General features: G+C 45.3%; 1 protein-coding gene across 1 annotated transcript in view; it reads left to right on the top strand.

The window, feature by feature from the left end:
- PKHD1L1 (PKHD1 like 1) overlaps window positions 1-13,135 on the top strand; it is a 134,504-nt gene that overhangs the window by 54,008 nt on the left and 67,361 nt on the right. Inside the window, exons 27-29 of the mRNA XM_075825819.1 lie at window positions 917-1,131; window positions 3,170-4,154; window positions 6,235-6,480. Of these exons, the coding sequence (XP_075681934.1) occupies window positions 917-1,131; window positions 3,170-4,154; window positions 6,235-6,480 (1,446 nt within the window). The remainder of the gene's footprint in view (window positions 1-916; window positions 1,132-3,169; window positions 4,155-6,234; window positions 6,481-13,135) is intronic.

Raw genomic sequence — 13,135 nt, 5'->3', positions numbered from 1 at the left:
AGGGGGTTTCTAAATGCATTGGTCCCGAAACAGAGGCAGGAAAATTCCCTCGATTATATGACTTTGCCAACTACATATATAACATCATACACCTTTAAGGGGTGGTTTCGGGGTCAGTGATAGTATTTCTGTCATACACCTGGTGGTCTAACTGGTTTAACCGTTAATACATAATACCTCTGGTGGTCTAAGGTCATGATGGGGTATCCATATATATTATACATGGTGGTAATGGGTTATTATCTAACATATCTGGAGGTCTATGGTGCCTTAAAGGTTAACATTTAACCATTTATTATAATTATGTGATTACATATTATTATATCGCACAGGGGTTAGGGGTCTCCGGTAGGAAAGTGTACATATGACTTAATTTTATTTAAAAAATAGGTTAAAAATTTTGACTGAGCCCCCCCCCCTCTCCAGTAGTGACAGACAGAATTTCAGTCTTTAACTGGATTTTTTCCCCTAAACTGCTCAGAGGGAGGGGTGGGGGGGGGGGGGTTTCCAGACATTAGGAGCCCCCCCCCCCCCCGGCACTGGTCCGGGTTTTGTCAAAATTATTTGGTCTTAGATAGAGTTGGTAAAAATGGTTATAGAAAATTATGAGGGTGATTTATAAAAACTGGTATAAAGAAAATGTGTAGCCGTTGCCTAGAACAGCCAATCAGAATGTATGTTTGTTTTAAAAAAAATATATATATATTCTAAAATATGAGAGTTGATATCTGATTGGTTGTTATGGGAGAACCAAGATCTCCTGGTGGTGAGGAGTGCCTAATGTTTAGTTTTGCTCTAAACCCGCTCGGTCTTCTGTGTACACCATTGGTTATTAATTTCACAAAACAAACTACTAAAGCTGCTATTCGATAAGAGCATTCATTGTCATTAATTTGTGGTCATGATATTTCTACAGCTCCACTTCCAACCACGCCACCAACTGACTGCGTCACACCAGATCCGGAGTGCCCACGGTTCACCTTCTCACCCGCCAGTAACACGTCTATGTGGTTTGGGTTCTCAGAATGTTATTCTCCTATTATCACCAGCATTACACCAAACTCTGGAACAATCCATGATTCAATAACCATCAGGGGAACTGGGTTCAGTACCCACACTTGTGCCAACCAGGTATGCAGCCTTATTATTCCACTTATTACAACATTATAATTGGTACAGATTAAAGCGACCCACAATGGTAATGTATAGTTATCATAGCTGTTGCCCTCCTTTTCAATGTTGCTGCCACAGTTTGTCCCATTCCTAGTACACTTCTTGTATGTAAAATGGCCGCCAGCTTCCCACACTGCCCTGTGCACAGTGTGTTTTGGTAGTCTGAGACACGTCCCTGCTTGCCCGTGAGAGCAGGGGAAGGTCTGTCACAGACTACCAAAGTACACTGTGGCATGGGAAAGGCACAGAATCACTGAGGAGAGTATATTGCAATCTATTTTTGCTTTTTTTCCGTTTTAGGCATGTTAAAAAACGTATTTCTAAATCCCAGAAAACCTCTTTAAAGAGGTTGTCCCACCATTACATATCATATTCATTGTATAGATTATAAGAAATGAGCAGTGTTTTCCATTTACATGCTGTTAGAAAAGTATCCAGTGAAGAGATATGACATTTACTTACATAGTATGGCGCCATATGGTGTTCAAAGTGTATAACAATGTGTGCGTCCACCGTCTGAGCTGAGTGCTGGTGGACACACATACTCAGTCACTCTCCCCACAGCCAGGTTTGTTCACTGCAGAGGAGACAAGAGAAAAAGATGTCTGCCCTGCTTGTCAGGGAAGGAGCAGAGCCTCTGCAGCGTGGTAGTATAGCTGAGGAAACTCCTTCTTCTCAGCATATTAGGACTGCAAAGCTCTGCATCCTGGCAACAGATGGGAACCCTGCAGATTCCCACACAGTCTTTATTGTTTAATCTAATTATATTTCCATTGGTTTTTAAGGGAGTGCATACTGTGGATGTCACACAGTATATATCTTATCTCCGGATCCCATGTTACCTATCTTCACGGAAAGTAAAAAGGGACTATATTGTAAGTTGCCAGAGTGTGAAGGAGACTTATTTTGCTCAGCATATAGGAAATTTGAAGAAAATATGGGGAGACGGCGTTCCTCCGTAATCTTTTTCGCTCCGTGTCTAAGCCGTCTGCCACCCACAGTGTTCCCTGGGAAGACGAATCGTCCTTGCAGGAATCAAGTTACTGTAGGAAGATAAAATAATATTTACAATTATTTACGGTATCAGCGCCAGGCAGGTAGGAAAGGATAGTATTGAGAGATGATTTCTTTAGAAGTATTTTTCTTTATTCGAATGACGACGCGTTTCTGGACCGTACCGGTCCTTTCATCAAGTCTGTTATACATGTGTACAGATTTCCATTATATAATGAAAAAAGACCGAGAAAGACAGGTATAAAGCTGTTACATTTCACATTTTGAAAATTATTCTGCTCAGAGCCCCTAACCCAGCAGCACAGATTAGAAGCAGCACCATAGGGGATACCGAGAAGCAGCAAAATATGCTTATGCTAGAAGCACGGCAAATTACTTTAAAACAGCTATTAACAGCATTTCTGGACTTTTGATATAAAAATTATTAATGGGATAATTCTGTTAAAGGGGTTTCCCATCTCAGACATTTGGGATATATTCACCTCTGGGACCCCCACCTATAGGGAGAATGTGGATTTCCTGACCCACAGTCCACAGGTGAGGGAGCCGCATACTGAATGTGCATCTGTGCGGCCCTCTCCATTCAAGTTTATACGAGTTATAGAAAATGCCTATTAAGACCCCCATTCCTGTGGATATAACATAAATGCCTTAGATAGGAATACCCCTTTACTGTCAATTTGTATAATACTGTGCAAAACTATAGTAAAATAATTGGATACTCAGCTTTCGGGATTTAAATGGCGTACACATGTGTCGCCACCTCTTCATTCAGACTGCGGTATAATGTATTCATTGCCGGCCACCTCACCTGGCAGAACAGTGTTTAGAGGACCCTGCTTGTCTAGATAGGTGGGGTATCTCAGAGGCGTGATATGCCATAAGGATATGCTATAAATGTCTAAAATGGAGAAACTGCTTTATAGTTTTTGGTTCTATCTCCATTTCCTAACACTTGTTTTCTTATGTCTTATTGTATCAGGTTTCAGTCGGCAAGTATCCTTGTGCCGTGTCTTCTGCTGACAACAGTTCCATTACATGTAATGTGGATCCTCAGGACACAATGAATGTTGGGGTTGCAGAATTGGTATCACTTACAGTGAACAACCTGGGCAATGCCATCAACAGTTTAAAGAATGAGATGGACAGGCGATTTGCCTTGCTACCCCATATTGACTATGTCTCGCCAATCAATGGGTCAATTACAGGATCCACCAGAATCACCATACATGGGTCCGGGTTCTTGAATATAAATGACAGCATCACGGTGACAGGGTTAGGTTGTAACATTGTATCTGTAAATTACACAGATATTGTATGTGATACTCTACCTAGTTATTCCCACAGTGTAGATGTTGCGGTAACAGTTAGAGGAATCACTGCCCAGTGCAAAGGATCCTGTAGCTTTACATACTCAAGTGCACTTACACCAGAAGTATCCAGTGTTTATCCCACTGAAGTTCGAAACACTACGACCCCAATATACATCAATGGACTTGGCTTTGGGATGGATGCAAATGATGTAATAGTTTATGCCGGAGATACGGAGATAGATGTTGCAAATGTCAATGACACAGATATAACATCCAACATAGACCCTATTCCTGCCGGTAGCTATCCTGTCAAAGTTATTGTGCAAAGTAAAGGCTTGGCTCTGGGGTTCTTCACCATGAATAGTCCTGCTGAAGCTACTCTCTTGACACCTTCTGGAAGTGTTTTAGGTGGAACTCTTCTACTCATACAAGGGAATGGATTTCACCCTACCAACACCAGTGTACAAGTTGGTGGTGCACCATGTCCAGTTACATCAGTTACTCCTGATAGTCTCCAGTGCATTACTCCTCAAAGCACAACTGCTAAAACTACTGACGTAAACATCCGAGTGCCATCCGCTTCTTACACATCACTCAGCTTCTCTTACTCAGAGGCCGATACCCCAACTGTAACCTCAGTTCTTCCAAACACAGGTATGACTTTTCACAAAAATGGCTTCATTTTATTTTTACATATTGTATGGATGAGAATGGCACTACCCTTAATCAGTATTGGTCTAAATCTGACCATGGGCATCAGATAAATGTTGGCCAAAACAACTGCTTTAAACTGTTTTTCTCAATTATCAGCCAATAATGAATAGCAATGGCCACCTTTTTAATGCAAGTGCCCAATAAGTGACAATCCATTGACATTTCGATCTATAGCATTTTTTGGTCACTAGTCGGCCATAATTGGAAGTTTATGGTATGATTGGCTGATTGGTGTTCAATTCACCTGCAGCACCACCACAGGAGAAATTAGGCATTACGCAGTACCCTTTCATATCGATGGGGTGTCTGTTAATGCAGGACATGACAGGTCCTCCAGTGAGACATGCTCTTAGTAACCCTCTCAACTCTGGCCAAGATATGAGGATCCTGAACACAGAATTGCCTCTTTTAACTCAATAGATAATAGACCACTTTAAAGGGAACCTCTTTAAAGGGAACCTGTCACCAGCATTTCACCTATTGAACTCTACTCACCCCTGGCTGGCGGCTGCTGTAAAAAGTTCATTGGCGTTATCCCCTCTCCTAAACTCCTCCGACGGTAAATAACGGCCTCCAAACATTTTGCGCCTTTTAATCCGGCAGTCTCATTCGTTCTTCTTCTTATGTCTGCCCACTGCCGAAAACTTGCCCACCCTGAATGCTGTCAATCAAAAGTAAGCTGCCAATCAAAATTTAGGAGGCGGTGTTAACTCGGAAATGCTTGAGGAATGAAGATCTGACTCTTTTCAAATACAGATGTCACTCTTTTATGCTCATTAACATATGGTGCAGGAACACTAAAAAGCTGAATACTAAACGTACAGAGCCACTACGAAGATAATTATAGGTTACATATACGTTATTTTTCACCCACTACCACCAGGTATTGCTGGTTTAATAGGTGAAATGCTGGTGACAGGTTCCCTTTAAAGAGAAATAAGCAGAAATTGTGCAAAAGTATATAAAACTACTTCAACTGTGCATATACAGGTACTGCAGAGTGTTACATCTAAAAGGGATTTCCGGATTAATCTATTCTGTTTCTAACTGCTGGTTAAACTTTCATGTTTAGGCCAAGCTAAAAGGGAGTGGACACCTTTGAACAACATTTTGTTTTTAGGTCCAATATTCAGTACTGATGACTAAATATATATATTCTTTATGGTTAAAACTTCATTTTTCTAATACAGAACTTCAAATTCCCTGCGTAGAAATAGAGTTAAATGCTACAATTTTGTCTGCCTGTGGTCACCACTAGGGGGAGCTTACTGTTTATACATTGCACTCAATAATAAAACATGATGCTCTAAGCTCATATGCTCCCCTAGTGGCCGCTGCAAGCAGCCAGGAACAATGTTCAAGGGTGGATATTCTCCTTAAAGAGAACCTTTCTCCTGTCCATACATGTGCAGCTGAGATTCACAAACACTGTCTCACGTAAAATAATTTTTCTAACTTCCTCCATTATTTACATATCGGTGCCATTATATTTGGCGTCCGATATGTAAATAAGACCCTGAACTGTCAATCTAAATTGCAAGGGGGAGTGATGTCTTCGCTCTGACACTGCTAATCAGCTACACGCCCTCTGCAGAACCACCAGTCTGTGTGTGTTCTCGCGGGAGGGAACACAGCGCAAGCTGCCCTGACACTGTCCGTAGCTGATTGAACAGTGTCAGATTGAAGAGTATAATACCCCCTTGCCATTTAGTTAGATCGAAACGCCCCATTGACAGTTCAGGGGCTTATTTACATATCAAGCGTCAAATATAACGGCACCGATATGTAAATAACGGAGGAAAATAATTTTACGTGAGACAGTGTTTGCGAAGCCCGGCCTATTACACACTGCACTCAGCTGCACATGTATGGGCAGGTGAAAGGTTCTTTTTAAGGCTAATTGTGCGCGTGTTTTATAGTAAAAGTCTAATAATCCGGCACTCAGGATTAATTGAGCCCCAGAGTAATAAGTATGCTGTATTTATCCATCATTAAACTTGTTCTTTATGTTGTTTCTCAGGAACATCAGGAACCACCATCACAGTGTCCGGTACTAGTTTTGGTTCGAACGCCTCAAAAATGACAGTGACCATTGGCAATGCCACATGCTCTATAACAGCAGCGTCTGATAGCCAGCTGAACTGCACTGTCCGAGATCACTGGGGAGGCACATTCTCTGTTTCTTTGCAAAATGAGAAAGGGTTTGCGAGATCCAGTGCAAGATTTACCTACGAACTAAGTATGACTAGTGTCTCTCCAAATGAAGGTAAGTCCAATATAAAATTAGACACAAAACCAATCTTGTTCAATGATCCCAATCAATAGTCAATAACCCAAACATGATTAAATAATAAACTTTATTAGTCTCCCTCCAGAGGTCAAAATTCCCCCCCTACAATTATTAGACAAACAGTACAAAACAGTTAAAAAACATAAGTACAAATGGTCTCAGGTGAATACAAGCCACATTAGTCCAAAAGTCAATGCCAAAATCACTACTGTAAAATCTTCTTGATTGTTCATCAGAGGGCAAAAAATACCTAGGATAGTCCCACTGATAGTACCATAGTTCCAAACAGTCGAAAGTGACAAAGTGCAAAAGTAACAATATTGTTAAAACCGGTTAAATACCTGTGGTGGACATGATGGCGGTCTAGACACTTGGGACCCCACTGAAGAACCTCTCCGGAGTTCCAATCCAGGACTGGGGCATGAAGACGGAGCCAAGGCAAACCCAGCAGCACGGGGTTGACGGCCTTGGACAGGAGATACAGGGAGATGAGATCGGAATGAAGAGCTCCCACTTGGAGCCTCAAAGGCTTGGTCACAGACAATACTGGGTCAGGCAAAGGCAGTCCATCTACCGAGGCAACGATCAATGGTCTGTCTAGCAAAACAGTAGGCAATTGAAGAAGATCCACAAGGTCTTGACAGATGAAATTGGCTGCGGAGCCAGAGTCCAGGTAGGCAGAGACTGGATGAGGTCTCTCGCCAACGACGATGGTCACAGGAATAAACAGCTTGGAAGAGAGTTCTCTATTAAGGGCAGTAGCGCCCAGGGTTGTCTCTCCAACCAATCCCAGGCATTGGGGTTTCTTTGGCCTCTGGGGACACAGACGCACGACATGGCCAGCGAGGCCGCAATACAGACAGTCCAGAGGTGCGCCTGCGCTGTTTTTCTTGATCGGACAGTTTAAGCTGATCTATCTGCAACGGAACCTCGGGCGCAGCAGAAGAACAGGGCAAGAGGGGTTGCTGGAAGTTGAGCGCCAGTCTAGGAAGCCGTTTCTCCTGAAGAATCTCTTGGGATCTCTCTCTGAGCCTTATGTCCACACGGGTAGCCAGTAGAATCAGGTCGTCCAGGACAGCTGGGAGATCTCGAGCAGCCAGTTCGTCTTTGATCTCAGGCGATAGGCCATGCCAGAAGGATGCTACCAAGGCCTCATTGTTCCAGGACAAATCTCCTGCCAGAGTCCGGAACTGCATGGTGTATTCGCCCACGGAGGCATCCTCTTGACGCAGGTTAAAGATAGCAGTGGCTGCCGATGAGACTCGTCCAGGCTCCTCAAATACGGGACGGAACAACCGCACAAACCCCTGGAAGTCTCTGGTCCCTGTCGTTCCCAGATTGGACTCGCCTACGCCACGGCTTTGCCGGCGAGTAGGGATATGATGAAGGCGATCCTGGCTCCGTCCAAAGTAAATGCTCGGGCATGCAGAGTGAAGTGGATTTGGCATTGATTCAGAAACCCCCTGCACGAACTTGCATCTCCATGAAACCGAGGTGGCAATGGCAGCGAGAACCGAGAGTCCGAACTGGGGCTGCCAGGAGGTATAGCAGGAGGGTTGATCGGAGGAGCTTGAATTGGAGTGGTGACGGAAGTAACTAGCGCACCAAGATGCTGTGCCATGGAGTCTACTGCCACAATGAGTTGATCCTGTCGTGCTTGCAGATCCTGCAGGTCCGCCTGCATGGCTTGGGAGGATGACAGGCTCTTGACTTGGCCAGCGGGGTCCATGGCCTGAGCGTACTGTCACGGCGCGGGGTGTAGACCCACTGGGTCGTACCGCGTAGCGGAGTAGCAGCTGGCCAACAAGGTACAAAACAATGTCTATAGTTCAGAACGGGTACCTGAGGCAATGTAGACAGTGGCGGAAGCAGGACTTGACTTTCACAGCAGGTGACACCGCGGATGCAGCGGGAAGGCACTACTTGACTTTCACTTGTAGATACAATATCACGAGATACAGGGTACAGGCAGCAGGAACGGGTAACACTGGGAACTGGAAAACACTGGAAGACCTTTTGCAAGACAAACTAGGGTATACAACAATGCTCAGGCAAGGAACCAGTGGGCAGGGCCCCTTATTATAGTCCAGCAGCCATTTGGGCTGATAATTGATGTTAGACAGCTGGACGCGTACTGGCCCTTCAAGGCCGTGCACGCGCGGGTGCGCGCGCCCTGCTTGAAACAATCCGAGGACCCGGAAGAGAGTGCCGGCGTCTCCCTGGAGGGCGCGCACGCCGCGAAGAGAGATGTCCATGGCCGGGATTGTCAAGGGGTAAGTCTGAACGACGACCCCCGGCCATAGACGTAACAATATGCATACCACAAAAGTAGGGAGCACACAAAACTGGGACCATGAGAGGCTGAATGCTGTCCGTGCTCAACACGAGCGGTGTAAATCTCCCGCAAAGACCCAGCAGTTGCCCCCACTCAAGATCAGCTAGAAAAGTTTATATATACTACACATGTGAACCGCAAAGAAAAATTCTCAGTGAAACAACTAAATATGGAGAATGTATAACAATCAAATTATTATAAGGTTACTCAGTTGTTCACTGTAATGCAGTTCACATATGTAGTTACATAGGGAAAAGGAAGAACATGAAGTGGCGTGGGACACGAGAGGAAGAACACCGCCGGCGTGCAACACGGGCAGTGCGGGTTCCCCACGAGAACTCCGTCACAAGGATAAATAATTAAAGTGAAAAACCCCCAAATAAACAAGTGTTGGTATGGGGGGCGTGGCCAGGCACGGATGTGAGCGGTCGCACTGAACCTTAGCTCCGTGTGCTGAACCCTGTATTTCATCCTGTGGAGAAAGTATTTCAGCCAAAATTCCTTACCTGTTGAGAAAGAAGGGTAGGAAACCCACTCGGCACAATATGGGACCCTCCAAGACATCGGGAGCGGTGGAAAAACTGAAAGAGTTCGCCAGGAACTCGGGACAAGATAGCGCCCGGGGGGAGCAGTCCTCGTCAGCACATGTTCAGGAGAGACGGCCTGCTGCACTCGCCGAGGCAGGGGAAGCGGTGCCCCCCGAGTTAACGCTGAAGCAGGTGACGGAGACGCTCCTGGCGGCGATTCTGGAGACACGTACCTCGGTAACAACGAAAGTGGAGGAGGTGAAGGTGGATGTCGGTCTGATGCGGCAGGACCTCCATAATCTGAGAGACCGGGTAACTCAGGTTGAGACAAGGGTTTCGGACCTGGAAGATGTAACGGCAGCAGTACCGCGCACGCTGAGAGACCTGTCGGGGAAAGTGGAGTTGTGGCGCCAAAAAGCAGATGATCTCGAGAATCGACTGAGAAGAAATAATCTGAGGATAATAGGCCTCCCTGAAAGGTCGGAGGGACCCAGACCAGATGAATTTGTGGAGAAGTGGCTGAAAGACCTATTTCCGGATACAGTATTCTCAATGGCCTTTGCAGTTGAAAGGGCGCACAGAGTGCCAGCGAAACCACCACCACCCGGGGCGAATCCCAGACCATTGCTGGCAAGATTGCTAAATTGCAAGGACCGAGATTTGGTGCTGCAGGCGGCAAGGCGCAAAGGAGAGATCAGAGTGGAGAACACGACGGTGTCCATTTTCCCGGATTTTTCCCCGGACCTACAACGACAGAGGGCCTCGTACATGCACGTCAAGAGACGACTTCGGGAGCGTCAGATCCCATATTCTATGGCGTACCCTGCGCGACTGAGAGTTGTGGATGGTGAGAGATCCGTGTTTTTCACTACCCCTGAGGCGGCAGATGAGTGGCTCACCAGACATGGACGATCTCCTCGACGCTGACTTGAGGACCATGTTTTATATGAAGGGGACAGTGAGTTTACATGATTGCAATATGTATTTTATGAGGGGTCCCTATGCAGTGGATGTTTGATCTCGCACACACATGGGTTATATACATGGAAGTGTTCTTGATGTACTGAGTATATGTATGTACTAAACCTTGAAGAAGATAAGGGGAGAGGGGCAGATATATTGAGGCGGCATAGGAGTAAAATGTTATAGTTTAAATAACTGGATTAATGACCCTCACGTTTATCTAAGTTATAAGGAAGGAAACATGGAATCTTATATGGCTGAAATACAGCTTAACAAAGGGTGAAGCCATTGAAAAGGTACTATTGCTTATCTTGATTCCTCTGTGTTACCAACCTAAGCAGTGGAAACTTCCCCCGTTTTTATGCACTTTGCATTTTTTATGCCTTGTAGGCTTAAAGGAACAGTGTCATCACAAATAATTTTTTTATATGTTAAAGATGTTAGTGCTTTAATAAAAACGTTTATATTCATTTGTGTGTTTGTGTTTTACTGTTTCTTATTTTTACACTTTTTCTTCCCTATGGGGGCTGCCATTTTTTGTTCCATTTCTGTGTGTGTCGATTAACGACACACACAGACATGGAATACGGCAGCCACAGTCCCATAGGGACTGCGAACGGCTCCCGTCCCATTGACTGCCGTGTACGGCGTCTGTGTGGGAACTGCGCATGCGCCGCTCCCACACAGTCCTATTCGAAATTGGCGCCGTCCGGCGCCATTTTCCTGTGGACCGGAAGTCGCGGCCGGACAGTAATATTACTACTTCCGGTCGCGGCTTCCGGACTTGTGCACATGGAACAGCGGCAGCAAACGGAGCGGACGGGCCGGAGGGAGCCGCGGCGGCAGGAGCAGGTAAGAGATTTCAATGTATGTTAGTGTTTGTGTGTGTTTACTACTGTATGTAAACCTACTACACTGTGGGTTACCTCAAAAAATGGCGACACACAGTGTAGGAGGTTAAACCTTTCAAACCCCTTTCAAAGTTATTGGTTTAAGGTTCAAAACGGTTTTGCATGCCTGCTACATGATGACATGGGAACAGGGTCCCATTATCACTGCTCGCTGATTGTGGGGAGATGGTGCCTTCACATAGAGATATGGTATAGAGTGGAATATGGCGACACTTAAATTTATGTCCTGGAATGTGAGGGGGATGGGAACGCCGGGTATGAGAAATGTGATCTTTTCTATACTACGGAGGCACATGCCTCATATTATATGCCTTCAGGAAACGCATCTTACGGCAGATAAGGTGCATATGCTGAGTAAATCTTGGATTCAATGGGGGCGGCATGCTACTAGATCCTCAGCATCGCGGGGAGTATCACTGCTAGTACATAGGAATTTACGCTGGGAGGCGTTACATACAAGAATAGATACTGATGGTAGATATGTGCTGGTTCATGCTAATGTAAACTCTGTTCCTTATGTCATAATTGGTATCTACAACCCGCCACAGGGCTCAATGAGTATACTCAGAGAGGCCATCACATTCGCATCCACTTATCAGGAGGCGCGAGTTATACTAATGGGGGACCTGAACCTCACCATAGACCCTCTGTTGGATCGCTTTACTGTTAGGTCGGGCCCCCGGGACCCCATGAGCCCCACTCCGCTAGCATCTATGATAGAGGAGATAGGATGGTTGGATCTATGGAGAGTGAGCCACCCGGGAATAAGGGAATACACGTGCCATACTCCGCAGTTTAACGCTCTGTCTCGCATTGACTACGTGTTGGGATCTCCCGCCATTTTCTCAAGCATGGCTTCTATAGAGCACTTGCCCAGAGGTGTGTCGGATCATAGCCCGATTCTTTTACAGTTACATCAACGGGCGGAGGGAAGGAGGGGAGCTCTTAAGATACACCCATTTTGGTTGCAATTGTTTACGGGAAGTGACAGAATACCTGACCAACTAGATGTCTTTTTAGGAGCGCATTCACAAGAACAAAATAGTGCACTGGTGTGGGATACATTAAAAGCGTATTTGAGAGGGTGCTTGAGATCCTCTATTTCCTATGTTAAACGCTCCTCAGCCAGACAAGAAATGGATTTAGCACAACAATGCAGGGGTTTAGAGGATACTTTCGTACGGGACCCATCCCAGGTTAACAGAGAAGCGTGGCTGGCAGCGGGCAGACAATACTTGCTTCTAGTCAAGGAAAAGGCAGCAAGAAGGATATTTTTCTCTAAACAATCCTTTTTTGAGCACGGTAATCAGTCGAGTAAGCTGCTTGCACAAATAGCGAAACAGAATACCATGTCCCCTCCAGTGCTACGTATATCCCAACCAAACCAGGGTACGGCTACTACGCCATTAGACATACTGAATAGATTTGCAGATTTTTATGGGGAACTCTACACTTCGCAGGCACAGTATTCGATGGAGGAATTGAACTCCTATTTAGATGGGGCAAACTTCCCAGGGTTGTCAGAGGAGAATAGAATCAAGTTAGAGGCCCCTTTCTCGGTACAGGAGATAGAAGAATGCTTATCCTCCATGACAAAAGGGAAGGCGTCAGGTCCGGATGGTCTCCCTCTAGAGGTGTATATTAAATATGCAGATACTCTAAATCCCCAGTTATTAACTGTATTTGAGGACGCCTTTCAGAAGGGTGAATTACCAGTCTCGATGAAAGATGCCACTATAGTTGTCATTTTGAAACCAGGAAAAAATTCAGAGGAATGTGAGTCGTACCGCCCGATATCCCTACTCAATGTGGATTATAAAATCCTAACCAAACTTTTAGCTAATAGACTTAGTGGCGCTATCACAGATATTATTCATCCGGACCAATCCGGTTTT

The sequence above is a fragment of the Rhinoderma darwinii genome, chromosome 5, assembly GCF_050947455.1.
Source record: "Rhinoderma darwinii isolate aRhiDar2 chromosome 5, aRhiDar2.hap1, whole genome shotgun sequence".
Taxonomy (NCBI): domain Eukaryota; kingdom Metazoa; phylum Chordata; class Amphibia; order Anura; family Rhinodermatidae; genus Rhinoderma; species Rhinoderma darwinii.
Note: the sequence above shows the minus strand (reverse complement) of the source record. Positions and strands in the feature narration are given on the sequence as shown.